The sequence below is a fragment of the Myotis brandtii genome, unplaced genomic scaffold, assembly GCF_000412655.1.
Source record: "Myotis brandtii unplaced genomic scaffold, ASM41265v1 scaffold120, whole genome shotgun sequence".
In the NCBI taxonomy this organism is placed as follows: Eukaryota; Metazoa; Chordata; class Mammalia; order Chiroptera; family Vespertilionidae; genus Myotis; species Myotis brandtii.
The window spans coordinates 2,586,697-2,605,061 of NW_005354174.1; the positions used below are offsets into that span (position 1 = coordinate 2,586,697).

At 36.5% G+C, this 18,365-nt stretch overlaps 1 protein-coding gene across 4 annotated transcripts in view; it reads right to left on the minus strand.

Annotated features, from left to right (window-relative positions):
- The window catches only part of CLTC (clathrin, heavy chain (Hc)), a 61,119-nt gene that overhangs the window by 16,374 nt on the left and 26,380 nt on the right, over positions 1 to 18,365 (minus strand). For all 4 annotated transcript variants that reach the window (XM_005858578.2, XM_005858575.2, XM_005858576.2 and 1 more), the window contains 11 exons: positions 17,835 to 18,032; positions 16,019 to 16,219; positions 13,542 to 13,694; positions 12,922 to 13,044; positions 11,469 to 11,606; positions 11,066 to 11,230; positions 10,729 to 10,909; positions 8,990 to 9,153; positions 4,131 to 4,256; positions 3,404 to 3,546; positions 1,840 to 2,074 (listed from right to left, as the gene is read on the minus strand). In XM_005858578.2, coding sequence (XP_005858640.1) covers positions 1,840 to 2,074; positions 3,404 to 3,546; positions 4,131 to 4,256; positions 8,990 to 9,153; positions 10,729 to 10,909; positions 11,066 to 11,230; positions 11,469 to 11,606; positions 12,922 to 13,044; positions 13,542 to 13,694; positions 16,019 to 16,219; positions 17,835 to 18,032 — 1,827 coding nt within the window. The remainder of the gene's footprint in view (positions 1 to 1,839; positions 2,075 to 3,403; positions 3,547 to 4,130; positions 4,257 to 8,989; positions 9,154 to 10,728; positions 10,910 to 11,065; positions 11,231 to 11,468; positions 11,607 to 12,921; positions 13,045 to 13,541; positions 13,695 to 16,018; positions 16,220 to 17,834; positions 18,033 to 18,365) is intronic.

The window sequence follows — 18,365 nt, forward strand, 5'->3', positions numbered from 1 at the left end:
AGAATGATGAGACCATAAGACAAAGCCCCAGAAGGCAGGCTGCAGAGATTTTTATCAGCCAAAACTGGGACATTTTGAGCATCAAAACAATAGTGGTGGATTATAACCTATTGAATCAGACAGGGATTCATGAGTACATGAAAATATGAGTGCTGACTAAATGTGGAGAATGTGCTAGACTTGGAAAATTGTCCTTTTGCAACCAACAAATTAAGAATGGTTTAAGAAGAATCAATAGATTCTAAATTGGCATAGAAGAGGGGGCACACAACATTTGCATGGTTTTAAGTGTTTCCTTGCTGACTTCTTAAGATCTGCAAGGGGAAATATAATAATTATACAGTAAAGAAATTGACAACAATAAAAAGTGCCTCCACCAACGAAGGACAAAAGAATGCCAGGTGCTTCTGCATATAATAGCATGAGAAAGACAAAGATCACTTAAGCAATATTCTGGATGCAAAATATACAATCTAAAGCTAATCACAGGGAGCCATCAGAGAAACTCAAAATGAATAAGATTCTCTTACACTGTGAATGTACAAATTGCCACTGAATTTTTCACTTTCAAATGATTAACATTATGTAAATTTCACTGCAGTAAAAAAATTACAGTAGAAAAAAAAGACTACTTTTACAAAGAAAGGCTGAAGAATTGTCTCATATTAAAAGAGACTAAAGAGATATGACAACTATATGCAGTATGTAATCCTAGACTGGAAGGAAAAACTGTTGTAAGAAACATTATTCGGTCAATTGACAAAACTGGCATAAATTAAGAAATATTCTGTCAATCAAGTTGACTGAAGTTGGTTTCTATAATGTGTTTATGAAAGAGAACATCCTTATTCTTAGGAAATACACTGCAGAGGTACAAGGCCACAATGCATGCAACTTTATCGTATGTTTAAAAGATGTATGCATGTGCATAAACCATGGACACAAACAATGGTGCGGTGAATGCCTGGAGTGGTATGAAAACCAGATGGAGAGGGAGTAATGGGGGGAAAATGGGGGACATCTGTAACACTTTCAATAATAGAGATTTAAAAATTTTTTAACCAAGGGGTGGGGGGGAGATGTATGCATCTGTGTATGTGTATGTGTATGAGAATGTATAAGAACAGAAGTGATAAAACTAGTGCAGTTAAAATGTTAATAAGTGAAAACACATTTGATCTACCATCTTGGCCACTTTAAATTCACAATTATTGGCAAACAAAAATTTTTAAAATCACGTCTTCCAAAAATGCTCTGTCTTAACTAAAACTACTCTGAAACTCTCAAAATTCACTAACCTAACATTATATAATACATTAGAGGCCTGGTGCACAACATTCGTGCACTGGGAGGTAGGGGGGTCCCTCAGCCTGGCCTGCACCTTATTGCAGTCTGGGAACCCTCAGGGGATGTCCACCTGCTGGCTATGGCCCGATCCCCCAGGGATCAGGCCTAACCCAGCACTCAGACATCTTTCTCACAGTCCAGGGCTCTTGCAGTCCAGGACCCCTCGCTCCTTACTGCCTGCCTCCAGGCGGGAGAGGCTCCAGCCACCGCCACTGCACCCGAGCTGTGAGCCCGGCTTCTAGCTGAGTGGCGCTCCCCCTGTGGGAGCACACTGACCACCAGGGGGAAGCTTCTGTGTTGAGTCTCTGCCCTCTGATGGTCAGTGCGTGTCACAGCGACCAGTCGTTGTGCCATTCAGTCAATTTGCGTATTAGGGTTTTATTATATTGGATTTTTTAATGCAGCCTTCTTAATAAAACTACCTTGTTAAAGAAAATAAATAAATACATAAAATGCAGCCTTCCTTCTATACATTCAGCTAGCAGTACTCACATTAATAAGTTCCAGATCACACTGGCCACGCTCATAAGCAACACAGGCCAGATGTGGATCTCTCTTCTCACAATATTTTCCAACAACACGACTGTCATAATAAGGATTTTCACGAAGAAATCTCTCTGGGTTGTTATTACTATCTATGTAGATTTTGGCTAACGCATTGTGAGTAGCAGGCTCCTCACAGCCCTCATGAATCCTGGCCTCTAGCCAAGGCAGAAGCAGTTTCAACCTAATAAAAACAAACCAAAAAATAACACATGTACACATATTGTATTATAAATAACAAACTCTTAGCATGCTAACTATTTAAATAATGTGCTTTCCCATACATTATTTTGTATTCTCAACAACCCTATTATAAATTGGGAAATAAGACTCAGAATGTGGTTAAATGATTTGCCCAAGATTACACAGAAAGTATATAAGACTATCTGTATACTTTCCCAGACCTACCTGTTATATATATAGATAGGATATAGAAAGAAGAGATTATAGATTCGTAAACTGTTCTTTTTTATACTGGACAAAATATCTAGACTTTGGATAAATTTTGTTCAGGAGTGGGCTGGGACGTGGTATGAGAAAATAGGCCAGATTATCTGAGGTTTCTTTCAATTTTAACACAATTAACATACATTACCTACAGCCAGAGGAGGCAGCATCCTAAATACACACTGGGAACAAAATGTAGTATCTTTAGGAGCTCTGGGCTTAATAATTCTAGCAGTTGTATGATCACTCCACCAGAGGTCATGGTTTCACTAAGCTATAGTTTATGTTTCAATGATTCAAATATTGAAAGCACCCAGAGAAAGAGCAGTAGGCCATTATTTTGGCTATCAAATTCAGGTAAATACTTACATTACCATGTTCTCCTTTGAATATTAAGATTCAAATAAAGCCCTAACCGGTTTGGCTCAGTGGATAGAGCGTCGGCCTGCAGACTCAAGGGTCCCAGGTTCGATTCCGGTCAAGGGCATGTACCTTGGTTGCGGGCACATACCCAGTAGGGAGTGTGCAGGAGGCAGCTGATAGATGTTTCTCTCTCATCGATGCTTCTAGCTCTCTATCCCTCTCCCTTCCTCTCTGTAAAAAATCAATAAAATATATTTTTTTTTAAAAAGATTCAAATAAAAAAACACACAATTTAACCCAGAGTTAATAGGAAACTCTCTTCTCATTATTCTTGAGAATAATTTATTTAAGAACTAGTTAGCAAATACAGGGTGTCACACCTAACTAAAAAGAGGCTTTTCACATAGTTGACATTAAAAGCATATACAAAGTCAACCCATGTAGCTCTAATTATAAATATGCAAAACAAGTGATTAGCCAGGTTAACAGATTTTTTGTATGATAGCTGTAACATTTCAGAAAACAGCTTTTCTTTAAATCAACGCTACAGTTAGCCGATCACTTCTAAATCGGGTGTTTCCAGGGAATCATGGTCCATTTATTTCTGAGTAGCTTTTCAACAACTGACAGGTTACATTTTTATCCGTTACCATGCTGAGAGAGACTTATTTATCCCAGTTATGGAGGTTAAATGGTACTACACCTGTTTCTTTTTTCAACCTCAGCAACAAGCTCATCAGTAGAAAATTGACCTCTTACAACAAGAATCAAGTTTTTAATGACATCTTCAGAGCAATCAACATCAAGTAATCCTCCAATAACCACAGGAAGTCGACTTGGATTCACCTAAGGGTTAAAAAAATTTGAAGAATGTCTATTTAATATGATAAACAAAAATGAGCTTTAAAAAATAAACATTTCCCCCTCTTTTAAGCTCAGTTATAAACAGAGTCTAACTTTGCAACTAGACCAAGGAATTTAGCAGGAAGTCTGGCTTGTTAATTAATTATCTCAGCATTACTCCAAAGGATAAATAAGTCCAAAAATGCTAAAAGTCACAGAATTTTTCACACATTAAGTCCACTATAGCAAAACTGTCTGTCTGTTTTTAGAGTTAGAAGGTACAGTTTTTTATATCTATATTTAAGATGGTTTTAAAACTGTGCTTTGGAGTCTATGGCCTCTACACAGATACTTCAGGTGCTACCAAGTACGTAGGGCATTGGCCATCCAACTTTTTCAACTACAGCACTTCTGATGTTTTATATACTTGGCATGCATGTAAAATTTTAATCAAAGAAGGATTTGGGCAGGAAAACATTAGAAGAGCCACTGTAGCAGACCACAGTTTCAAAAGGGTGAAGATTTCCAGAGTGAAATATAAAATCTACAATAAGATTTAATTTTTAAGTAATCTAAGTATTACTTACCTTTTGTACATATATCTCTATATACTTTTGAAGATTATTTCTATATAAGTACAGCACCAAATCATGGACAAAGTCAAATCGATCACACACAATGATGAGTGGTAATTGATCTGTTAGCTTCGCTTCCTGGGGGGGAAAAAGAATGAAAAAAAACCTTAATTTTCTCCTTCTGTGAGATATCAAATCTATGTAAAATATGACAACCTCTGTTTTATACTGGTGGGAGAGGATCATATAAACTTGGCTGTTCTCTTAAAAGAAATCCCCAATTGCTGGAGAGAGCACACCATTTTCAGTAATTTTCTATTAATCAATACTTAGATCCATAGCAAAATACCAGGTCCTTCCCACACACACCCTTGACCAAAAAAGTAACAAATTAAGATTAGTGAGCCACTACTGGCATTCGGGATATAAAATCATCACAGCAGGACTTTCATTAATGATTAATAAAATAGAATTGAGTTATTTAAGACCAATAGTCAAATTGTCAAAATGATGACATAAGTGGCTTGTACTTGTTTCAAACTAATGACTGATTTTCACTCCTCCCTAATTCCATTCTATATGGCCAGCCTCTAACATTCTGTTACAATAAAGCCTACAAGGAGCAGCATGATGGTGACAGCCATGAATTAAACACACCACATGTTGCTATAGTAAGAAAAAAGAAAAAGAAAGCACGTAAAGAAAGACATCTTTAAATATAAGAAAAAAGTTAAGAAAAAGAAAGCACGTAAAGAAAGACATCTTTAAATTGCCTACTGCTTTTATCATTACAAATACCAAGCTATAATCCTACTTTATAGATTGACATAGATGTTACAGACAGGAGGTAAGACCTATATTGGGCATTTACCTGAAACATGTCCTGTTACATTCCACAGACATAAGGTAAAGCACAAAAAACAACAGTTTCCATCAGGAATTCATTTACACACAGTGAAACATTGCTCAATATATTATCTGTCTATAAAAATCTGCTAAGGAAGTAGAACTAAGCAGGATAGGACTTTCCCCAATGACAGCCACTAAGAACAACATTATTTGCAAGGTTAGAACAAAATAGTACTTAAGTTTAGAACATATCAGTCACCCAATTATAAATAATTTGAAGATTAGTCTATGAAGTGTTCAAAGAACACAAAACTAAATCTGGGAGTCATGAGAAATCCTGAATAAAAGATCAAAAAGGCATGCATGGGTCTGGATTTATGATAGGCCTGTACCCCTGGGTTTCTCATAGTGCCACATGCCAGAGCAAACTGTGGCCTTGAATCATTGCCTGGCCTCTGCCTGGAGGCTGCAGGCACTGAAGCAGGTTACACAGTGGAGGGCAGGGACGGGGAGACAGGAAAGGCTGTAAATCTGAAGTGGAAGTCAGCTGCAGATTTTTCACACATTAAGGAAAGTCTAAAGCAGGGGTGGGGAACATCCAGCTCTTGGGCCATATAAGGCCTGAGAAATCATTTGATCTGGCCCTGCCAAGGCATTAGGGGTGCGTTAATTAAATGTTCGACCAAATATAGCGGGCTAATTTTAAGTTGATAATTTTGTATGGCCCTTGAATGATATTATAAATATTTAAATGGCCCTTGGCAGAAAAAAGGTTCCCCGCCCCTGGTCTAAAGCAAGTATTTAGCAGCATGGAAACTGTACTAAACAGCTGCTATAATCATCTCTAGAAAGAGTGTTTGATCTACCTATGTAAACATTTCAATAAGCCAAGTTTTTCCTATTAAATAAACATCAAAAAGTTAGTGGGTCATACTAATCTTCTTTATCCTGTTTAATATAAAAATAAAATATTATGTACTTTTATTTTATCATTTAGGGAGAAAACATACTTGCAAGTAATCTAAGATTACTTAGGTATTCTATTCTCATGCGTGTTTAAGATTTCTGTTGGCAAAGACAAACATACTGTATCTACATCCCCCCCGCCGCCCCCCCCGCAAAAAACTTAAGATTGAAAGAGTAGACAAAAATCTAGAATGGATATTTTCTTGATTGCCTAAATTTGCACATGTAAGTAATGCTATTAATATTTTAAATTATTTAAAAGTTTACCCTGAAGCTATTATGGTCAAAGATTTTAAGATAAAAATTGAAATTATATAAACATTCAGGGGTTGTCATAAACATGAAGTTATTCATTTAACTAATATTTACTGAGTACCCAGGTACCAGACACTGTACTTGTGCACTGGAGATACAGTAGGGAACAAAGTAAGCATTCCCTCAAAGGACTTACATTGTAGTGGGAAGAGACAATACTGTTAAGTGTTATTTTAAAAAAAGTAGAATATGGGGATGGTGAGGATAGGCTAGGGTCATCTGAGACATCCTTTCTCATGACATCTGATGAGAAATCTTAAAGAATGTTAGGACTTAGGTCATGAAGGTCAGAGAAAAGCGGAAAGGGGTACAAGCAAAGACCCTGGGGCAGGAGAGGGCCTAGGGGGTTCCAGAAATAGCAAGCAGGTCAGTGTCGGTCAAGCAAAACCAGGAAAGGAAAATTGAAAGAAGATTAAAGGTAGCAAGAAGCAGATCATGGATCTGGAGAACAGTTTCATGCTTTCTATGGAGATCTATAATTCCACAAAAACTTAGGCCATGAGCCAAATGATGCTAATGTCATCATTTCTTCCTGCTAAAAGGTTACTGTACATGGGAAGCCATATTCTATCAATCTCTGTATTTCTGGTGGCTAGCATATAATTGGCATTGGAATGTTCAAGATCAGATTCAGAGAAGTATTTTTCTTATTACCACAGAGTTTACATACAACATCAGTCAATGATCATATAGCTAGTACCTCCAAAGCTTTATAACAGTGATGGTGAGATGTAGCATTGCAGCTACCATGCTACTGGTCAATAAGGAAAGGGAGTAAAATGCTTTAGTATGTTCATTCTCACTACTGGGATGAAAGGCTACATACAATAGTAGCATCTTAGTATTGAGTTCCTATCTCAGATTATTTAAAGATAAGACACCAGGTTTACCTCTAACTCAGACTGGAATTAGAATTCCTTCAAGGAGTCAGGAATAACTCAAAACCAAAAAGAAACAAAACTTGAATTATTGTATTTCACATGTAGGCTAGCACCACCTTATTTCCAAGGCCCACCAACACAGCTTATTTACAGCTGTTATAACCTGAACACCTATGGCCTACGAAGGTAGTTGAGAAAAACAACTTGTGGCTGAAGAAACCAAGGCTGAGTTAATTTGCTTGAGGTAACAGGTAGACATATACTGAATGAACAAATAATAGTTAATGATAGAAAGAAATGGAATTTGAACCAGGTCTGACTGGTTCAAAGGCCTGTAATATCCACATCCATGTCCCTACTCTATCAGGCTTGCACCCAATTCACAAATGTGGAATGGGAATCCTCGTCTAATTAGATCTCATGGGCTAAGCAACTTAAGGCTGCACCATCCTAGTATTCAGATAAGTTTTTTGAAGTTTAAGAACAAAATAATTTAGTCCTGCTTTACACACATATATATATATATATTTCAGAAGTCAAATATTAATACCCAATGCTAAAGAAATTACGAATAAAGCATAAAAGCTGTGAGCTTAATGAAAACAAAAAGAAATCAGTTTAAGAACCTGGTAGTATTTTTAAAAAAGGAAACAGTACTGACAATCAAATGAGGAACTGAACCAGTGTTAGGGGTACACTAGCCAAGCATAAAGCATCAATCTTTCTTATTTGGAGTTTTTTTGACAACAAAAAGTCTTGAGTTCAAACACATCATACTAGCCAGGCCATTCAGACTATTTATAATGGTCAAGACATTAAATTATAAAGCTATATTTTTTGGGGATAGTTTATTTTTTCATCTATAATATAGGGTTACTTCAGCACTTTGACTATCTCAGTACACTGAAACCCCTAAGGTTTGGGGGTATTTAATCTAGAGCCCAATCAGCTAATACAACTGTAGATTAAAAATGATGACAGTGTAGGCGTAGGAAAAGCCTATTTTTTCTACTAAATTATTCATTAAGCATTTTGGTTTTAGTTTCGATCTAAAATTCTTCCAAAAGACAAAAAAAATGTTTAAGAACTTTATATTCAGTTTCTGGAGTCATTTCATATATATAAATAAATGTTTAGGGGGATGAACTGAATGTTCTATAGTTTTCCTGAATTTTAGAGGCAACTAACAATATTAAAGTTTTATTTTCCTGTCAAAGTAACTAGTAGGAATGAGAATAAAGGTAAAGTTAAGTTAAACTTTAAACAAAATTAACTGCCCTTAGGTATATTTTAAAGAGCTAAGAATCTTTAAACCATTACTCTTCACTTCAACATAGGCAGTTCTTACTTCTCTAGAACTAAATTCCGTGTCACAAATCTGAGGATTTTTGTTTAATCTTACCCTCAATTTATGAATTATACATGATTAATATTTAATTTCCAGAGTCAGGCTAATTTGATGACAGAAATAAACCTGCTATGCATGCAGTAGAAGCTCCTTAAAATGACACTGAAGGCAAAATGATTTTAATATTCAAAAGAAGACTAAATGAAATTCTAAAATGACACTGAACATCTAAACAACTTTCAAAGTGAAAGAAATAACATTTCTTTAAGGTAGTGAATTTTTTTCCTTCTTTTAAATAGATGGGGTCATTCTAAGTATTACTTACCAATTTCCTTCCCTATTTCAAAGGAAACCACCAAGTATTAAATTTGGAAGAAATAATTCAGCACACAATTTCAGAATGTTAAGAATTTTACATTTAGGGGAACTTTTTTTTTTTTTAACTAACCAAACCCTTGCAGAACTGCTGATCTTCAACCCAACCAGAAACTGCATTACTCAAAATCACTTACCTTGAGAAAATTCTTGACTCGCTCAGGATCATAGCAGTTGCTTTCTCGGCAGATTCTTTCTACTTCTTTGATCTGCCCAGTCTTGCAAGCTGCCTGAATATATTTAAAGTGCACATCTGGATCCTGACTAAAGTTAACAATGGATCCCAGAAAATAAAAGAGACCTTAAAAAACAGATAATTGAAATTAAGTACAGGTGCACTTTTGAGAATAACAGAACTGTATAATATTTAAGCAATTAAAAAACATGTTATTTCAATTATACCTCAATTTTACAAAAAATAAAAAACACATACTCAATACTCCCAAATAAAAACTGGTTGCTCAAAAAACTCCATAAGAATACTAATTAATCTAGTAATTAGTTCAATAAATGGATTTGCACCTTAATCTTGAAAAAAAAAAAAAAAAAAACCCAGAAAATTCAGCCTGGCCAGCGTGGCTCAGTGGTTGAGCGTCGACCTATGAACCAGGAGGTAATGGCTCGATTTCTGGTTAGGGTACATGCCCAGGCTGTGGGCTTGATCCCCAGTGTGGGGTGTGCAGGAGGCAGCCCACCAGTGATTCTCTCTCATCATTGATGTTTCTATCTCTCTCTCCCTTTCCTTTCTGAAATCAATAAAAAAAAAATATATAAAAAAACCCCCACAGAAAATTCAACCCCATGTTTTCTAATAGAGAAATAGGAGGCAGCTACTTAATACCAAACTAATTATCACATCATATTCCATATGATAAGTTTTAAATGAAGACCCTTATAGCAGATGTTTTTCCATATGCAGTTAATAGGAAACATACAAAAGTAGTTTGAAGAGAATTTAATGCAGTGCTGTCAATACAGTAGCCACTAACCACATGTGGCTATCAAGCACTTGAAATGTGGCTAGTGTGACTAAAGAACTAAATTTTTAATTATATTCAGTTTTAATTACTTCAAATTTACATAGCCGTATGTGGCTAGTGGTTACTGTACTGAATGAAATAGTAAAAATTTAGTGCATAGCTAACATACAGAAACAGAAAACTAGAAGAAATCTTATTCCTTCTGTCTAGAGCAATACTACAAAAAGAGGAAGAAAAGGTAACTGGGACCAGAAGTTTGGCTAATGAAACCAAGAGCCACCCAACAGTGATTACATTAGTACTCAGTACAGCAGTGGTTTTCAACTGGGGGTGATTTTCTTCCCAGGAGACATTTGGCAATGTCTGGAGACATTTTTGTGTCACAACTGGTGGCGCTGAACCACACTGGCACCTAGTGAGTAGAAGCCAGAGATGTTGCTAAGAATCCTGCATACACCCCTCCCACCAACAAGCTATCCAGCCCAAAATGTCTGAAGTGCTGAAGTTACACAAACCTGCTGTATAATGACAAGTCACAAAATATCCTTGGTTAGAAACATTTGCCATTATAAGAGTCAGACAACATAGCATGAAAATTTATTATACCTGATCACTAGTCACTAGTATTTTTGTCTTACACAATTATGACAAAGCCACTATATATATTTGTATCTTAAAATTCTGCTTTTATTTCACCTATAAAATATCCAAGCAATCTTGTCCACTGCATATCCCTCAAATCTGACATAAAAGATGCTCGACATTTATTGCATGATAAAACTTAAAATTGTCCCATAAAATTAAGCTTGTAGAGACAGAATTTCTAATAGCCTGTGATCATAATAATATCCCTCTTGGTTATCTTAATTAAAACACACTCAGAAATTCCTAATTACCTTCAAAACTTTTGAAAGATTCAAACAGTTCAATCAGAGACTGAGTTGACAGTTGTTCGTGATACTTAGAAGCCACTTGAACACATATCTGCAGATTTTGGCGAATATTGGCAGACAGCATGGCCCTGAGGCATTCTAGGGAGTCTTCTACGGATAAGGATCCAAAGTAGTTCACTAACCACTAGAGGACAAAATAAATAAATAAGCAAGTACATAAATGAAATAAAACTGAATCTAATGGTGATATGAAATTATTATCATTCAGAACCACAAACACATTTTCAGTACATCATTTAATCATATCTAAGACCACCTGTTAGGTAAGAAAATAAAATACCTCAGGGTTAAGAAGATGGGTGTGAACAACTGCACGCTTAATATCATATAAATCAGTGAAGTGTTCTAATGCACGTTGCAACAGACCAGCCTTTTCACACAGCTGAGCAATATGAGCCCGGTCATAATGCGTGAACATCTGATTCCCTAGAATAGCATCTGCAACCTATAAAACCACAAACAGAATAAGTTTATTTTACAAGCACATTTATATCAGTAATTCTATATCCAGATTACATATAAAAATCCAATACCTAATTGATAAAGAAGAGAAAATACAAAAGAATGTTAACTAAATTTTCTTGAAGAATAGTCATCTCAGTTGCTTCGAATAACAATCCAAGAAGTTCTGAGTAACTACTAAAACAGTGTTGAAAACACCTTAAAAGTATGAACGCATATACCTGAGGTGCGTGCATAAGGTTCATCTCAAGCAACCTAGTCTGTAAAGGACCTTCAGATGGGCGATTATTCTTCAGGGCATCAAGCAAGAATGCAGTACACTGCTGAATTAGATTGTATTCCATAAAGACATCCACAATCTGCAAAAATATTTAAAGAATATTGTTTGAGATGTTTAAAAATGGCTTTATGATACTGTTGATAATATGCAAATGAAAGGAAATTAAGCATTATCTCATTTGTTTTACATATAAAAAATTGCCAGACCAAACAAACCCCAGACTTAAATAATGTTATTTGGACAGCATAACTTCATAATTTAAAAATAAATTTTTGGGCCCTAGCCGGGTCCCTGGTTCAATTCTGGTCAGGGGCACATGCCTGGGTTGTGTGCTCGATCCCCAGTGGGGTTGTGCAGGAGGTGGACAATCAATGATTCTCATCATTGATGTTTCTCTCTCATATATTTTAAAAAATAAAAATAAATAAATTTTTGGCCCTGGCCAGGTAGCTCATTTGGTTAGAGCATTATCCTGATACGCCAAGGTTGTGGGTTTGACCCCTGGTCAGGGCACATATATGAATCAGCCAATGAATGCATAGTAAGTCGAACAAATCGATGTCTCTGTTTCTGTCTCTCTCTCTCTCAAATCAATTTTTAAAAAAAGGAAGCTCTGGCCTGTGTGTTTAGTGGTTAGAATGTCAGTCACAGGTTTGATTCCCGGTCAAGGGCATGTACCTGGGTTGCGGGTTTGCTCCCCAGCCTGTTGGGGCGAGTGTGGGAGGCAATCAGTATATGTGTCTCTGAGACATCAATGTTTCTCTCCCCACACCCCGCTCCTTCCACTTTCTCTGAAAAGCAATGGAAAAAATATCCTCAGGTGAGGGTTAAAAAAGATAAGAACTATTTTTGTCTTCTGGAGTTACTTTTAGTTCTAGTAAAAACAACTATTATTCCCATACATTTTTCATATGTTCACATATACATCTCTAAACAAGAAGTCCATTTTCTATGTTTTTAAACTGTATATATAGCCCTGGCCAGGTGGCTCAGTTGGTTGGAACGTCATCCTGAGCACCAAAAGGGTTACAGGTTTGATTCCCAGTCAGGGAACATGCCTGGGTTGTGGGTTTGATCCCCAGTCAGGGTGCATATGGGAGGCAACCAATCAGTGTTTCTCACATTGATGTTTTTCTCTCTCCCCCCGCCCCCCCTCTCTCATCAATGAAAGCATATCCTTTGGTGAGGATTAAAAAGAAAAACAAAAAACTGTATGTAGATGGTACCATACTGTCCATTCTTCTGCAACTTGCTTTTTTTGTCTATGTAGATAAGACAAAGCTCTAATTTCTAGAAATTGAATGGTTAACCCATTCTTCTCCAAATTGTTTAAACTCAAATCCCCCCATTCTCTATTGAAATCAACTTCTACCAATACATTTTCATTTCTTTACCTGTGTGATATCAGCAAGAGGTTCTTCATCCTGAACCAACATTTGAGCAAACTGCTGTCCCTGATCTGGACTGATACGCATGACATTTCTCAGCAGAAAGATCCAGTCTGGAGTATATCCAACCTACAAATAGATATAAATTTAAACCCCACCACAAAGTTCCCTTTTTATATAATTTAAAGGTGTTTTTTTTTCTGCAACAGAATCTTACTAATATAGAACTACTGATGAAAGTACAAATTCAGTTTTAATTTGAGGTGTTCAGTTTGACCTTGGTTTATATTAGGCGAATAGATGCCTTAGTGATAACATTTGATTAAATAGCTGTAAATTTTTATAATTGGCTTCATTTTTGATGAGTGACTATTTCAAAAAGTTTGTTCTAACAGTTTAAGCATGCCCCTGACATCTTAAATTCTAGTAAGCTGTATAAGAGAAACTCTCCATTTTTTTAATAAGTGTAATTCTATATGTGGGACTAAAATAGGGCTTTTATACTTTTCCCAGTAACTAAAAATTTAAGGAAATTCACTATTAAAGTCACTTAGAGTTTCTACAGGCTAATTTCTCTTTAATGTTTTAATGAATTTTTTGTTGAGAATTTGTTTCATTAAACTCACTTTTTTAGCATACAAAACAATCTTCTGAACTTGACCAGTTTCTGCAAAGCACTGAATGACTTTATTTGGGACATTAGCCCTTAGGTACACACTAAGTGCCAATGTAGGGTCCACAGATTTCACAAGGTCACCTAGTTCTTCAGAACATTCCAGCTGTCCAAAGGAAAAAGAGATTGGTTAGTAATCCATAAGTTGTTTTATAAATGAGCAGTTGACACTACTTCCACTATAAATAATATGATAACATTTAGTTACTCAATTGTCCCAGAATATATTACAAGTATTCAGGGGTTGTGGTTGGTAAAGACTCTTGATTATGTATTCACAGCAATGTCTCAGTAGAATTTTCACACATGCTACTTAAAGACAAAAAGCCCAGTAAGATTTCATACATATAGATATTACCAAATGCCTTATCAGAAATGTAAATACTTAAAAAGGAGAACCTTGTACTATTAAGAATATTCACATATCTGACCCGCATGGCCCCAATTTTTTTTCAAAATAATGTAACTTTAAATGTAATGTTATCAAATGAAAAAAGTTGATACTAAGTTACCAGTTGAGGCTTACCATAAGGACCATTATTAAAATTAGGGTATAATTTGTATGTCTGAAGAATCTAAGTTCCATTATCTTCTTGACTTTTGGATTTATGGTTATAAAGCAGGACACTCTAATTTCACAAGGTCAAACAGATAAAAAATTTTGAATTTTTAGGTGGTAGACAATTAGATTCCCTTCTCTATACATTCAACCTGCCTTAGTCAGCTGCCCAGTCTGGAAAGCAGTTTCCCTAAAAGAGTTTTGCTTTACATATTAGAGTTGATTTTCTACTTTTAATGTCAGTCTCTATGTCAGAGAATAGCCTTTATCACTGATCTTCAGTACGGAGAAGTAAGAAGTTGTACTGAAGTATATATCTCTTAACTAAACATGCTAATTAATGAAGAGTTGACCAGTATCCCTTTTACTACAAATAGATCCCATATGACCATTCTCAAAAAAAGTAATAATATCCAGGAAGCTTTCACAATGTTATATAGGTCAACTCAGTTGCCTTGGCTGTCACCATCCTCCCTTATCTTAAACAATTAAGACCTCAAATACTCACTATTGTGGCTATTAACTATTCTTCAGCAGAGGCTCCTATCCAAGCATCCCAACTCTGAAGTACTATTCTCCAGTATCCTGCAAGACTGCCAGATGCTGGGTTAAGAAACAAGGACTTAGCCCTGACTGGTTTGGCTCAGTGGATAGAGCGTCGGCCTGCAGACTGAGGGTCCCAGGTTCGATTCCGGTCAAGGGCATGTACCTTGGTTGCAGGCACACCCCCACCATTAGGGGGTGTGCAGGAGGCAGCTGATCGATGGATGTTTCTCTCTCATTGATGTTTCTCACTCTCTATCCCTCTCCCTTCCTCTCTGTAAAAAATCAATAAAATATATTTAAAAAAAAAAAGAAACAAGGACTTAGAATTAGTCATGTAAAAATACTACCAACATACACTAACACTGAAAGGTATAACAACATTACATTATTCACTACTCAGAGTGCTTTAAATAGTACCACCTCATTCTTGACAATAGCATAGGAAATGGCAATTCAATATTGCCACTTTATCGAGAAAGGCTTTTTTATGTTGGCATGAAAGGAATAAAAACACTGATGGATTGTTCAAACTCGTTAATTGCCTTCAAGTAAGCAACATTGTCCATAATGTGCTCTAGAAAACAAAATACTATTAGATGTTCTATGTGAAAAGAAATCAGTTAAGTATGAATGAATATAAAAAGCACAGAGAAATCCTGCAGTAAAGAAAGCTGGTTAACATTTTTTAAAGGTTCATATTTAAATAAATTTCAAGAAACTGAGTTAAATATTTTCCCATGTAATGCTAATTTACATACTGTGAAATCTTTCTGGGAATTTTTATCACTGCTAATTAGCCCTGCTGTCTTATTAACATATCTATAGTCCAACATTTTATATAACATGTTTCCTTCTCACACCCAAACATAGTTACTAGTAGCAAATACCATCATTATGATGATACTTGGGAATTTCTCAAAGAAGATATATTTGTATGATTGAAACTACTGTGCATATTAAATGTGGGATGTGAGAGATAGGAATATATTCTTATATCCAAATGAATGTTACATATGTTGACAAGAACACATACTGAAGTGTCTCACACTAAGCTTTTCCTGAAGCAAAAGGATAGCAATTTGCTTCCAGGTTAGTGGTTCTAACCACCCAGCACACATTCTGGATTCCATTTAAAATACTAAACAAAGATATACTACCTCCACGTTATAAAAGTAAGTTTATGCATCTCATACAATGTCTGCTCTTATTCTATTCCTACAAGCATTAACGATACAGATATTTTGGGGCAGCCTAGATGTTTATAACTTGCTAACGTGGTACTTAAGAAAATTAAAGCAAAAGTATGTTAACTGAAGTTAATATACCTTATCTTCTTTTAACCATTTCTCCAAAAGCTGTTTCCGTCCTTGCTGAAGTACAGGCCTACACAGTTCTAAGGATTCATATTTGTTTAGCTGGCCTTGGTCCAAAAGTATGCCAAAATATTGAAGTAGAGGAGAAGTTTGACCTGGCTGGGCTGGGACACTTTGGAATCGACGGATAGTGTCTGGGGTACGGAGGATTCCCTTTAAGAAAGAGAAATGGTAAAGACTCTGTTTAAAGGAGATCCAACATCACACCAAGAACTCCATGGGTCTCTTAAGTCAATCAAAGAAGCATGATTCCACCTACTAAGACCAAATTTCAAATCTTCAATATGTTAAGTAATAAAGATTCAGTCAACATCTGTTCACACCCCTGGCCAGGTGTAGTAAGATTATTCAGAATCAGAAACATACCAACCTAATTACAATGCCAATGTGTACCAGAAAGTAGTTACAGCTAGCTATTATTCCAGGTTCATATTAAGTGCAAATTTCCTAATAGTGATCAGGATATAAGGTGTTAATTCATTCAACACAATACAAAGGTGATGAGAATAAACTCAGCTCAATTTCAGACAACTCTTTTTACCATAAATGTAATAGGATCTGTTCAATCCTTCAACTTTGGGAAATAAAATCAGTACTACCAGACCATGTGCCCTGTGGACCCATCTCTTGTTTCAACAATGTTTGAACAGAACAGACCCATGGACACCCCTTCTTCCAGCCCCAACCACGCTCTAACCTCTTTTCCAGCTGCAACCTTTGGAACCATCTTCTCAGCCATCCTCTGCCTCCAGGACCAGCCAATACCTTTTTTTGAGCTTAGCTCCTTATTGTTGATAAACCATGAGCTCCAAGATTTGTTAAAATTGTTCCACAGAGATGGAAGCCACTGTCAATCGCCTGGTTAACCTTCATTTGCGAGCCTCCCACACCTACCTCTCTTCTGGGCTTCTATTTCAAATGTGAAGATGTGGCTCTGGAAGGCATGGGCCACTTTTTCCATGAGTTGGCTGAGAAGTGGAGGGCACCAAGTGTCTCTTGAAGATGCAAAGCCAGCAGAGTGCCCATGCCTTCTTCCAGGACACGTAAGAGATGTCACAGGATGAGTGTGGTAAAATCATAGTCCTGGAGAAGAACCTGAACCAGGCCCTACTGGATCTGCATGCCCTGGATTCGGCCCATACAGACACCCATGTCTTGGTGACTTCTTATAGAGCCACTTCCTAGATGAGGAGGTGAAATTCATCAAGATGGATGACCACCTGACTAACCTCTGCAAGCTGGCTGGCCCCTAAACTGAGCTAAGTTCACCTTCTAGCATGACTAGGAGCCTCTGCAGCCCAGTGGCCTCTGAGAGACCACTGGCATCCCTGTGGTGTCAGGGATTCTGCCTGAGCCTCTCCCTGCAGCTCTAGGCAGCTTTTTAACCACCCTGAAAGCCCTCTCCCAAGCTGTGGACCAAATGGAAACAAAGCTTTATACAGGGGGAAAAATTGGTAACTATCACTGACAAGGTCAAACAGTATTACAACTAAGTAACTAAACATTACATCTACATAAATCATAGATTGCTAGATCTACTTATCTTTCTAACATTCTTAGTTTTAAAAAGCTAACCAAAACTAGAGAACAGAAAAATAATTAACCAAATGTAAAGGCACCAACAAGGAACTCAATCTACCACAGAAAGAATGCAACCTAGAGAAGACTAGTTTCTCCGTGGAGAGCTGGCTCCATTTCTAACAGTAGTAGAAATAAAGCATATGAACATTAATCCAATCATGGCAACTTCATTTTCATGGCTATTTACCTTGGGTGCATTAGCAGCCACCTTTGCTGCCTCTGAGTAATTTCCCTGGGCAAAAAGAGCATTAAATTTCCGGGCAAAGAGTTCTTCAGCACCAGCTAAGTTGTTACGTACAGCCATTCTCAGAGCCAAATCAGGATTTTGTAGGACATTGGTGATATAAGGAATTATGTTTTCTTCTTCCACACATACTGATAGAACCTGCAATTTAAAGATTAATGAATAGTTGCAATGTGTTCATTTGGATATCAGTGATACTAATCTGCTTAGAGCTAATTACTACTGAGTCACAAAGGTATTAAAATTGTGACAGCTGCCTTTTTGTGTGTCATAAAAATATAAAAATTAAATAAAAAGAAAAAAAAGAGGCCATAAATGAGAAAACTGGGGTGCCTAAAATATGGCCATTCTGTAATATAAATAGCTCCCTATTTCTTACTGTCCGACCTCTAATTGCTTTGCTACCATCCATTTAAATGAGCTCTGTAAAACAATTCACTATGATTTGTAGATTCCTGAGGAACGCAATCTTGA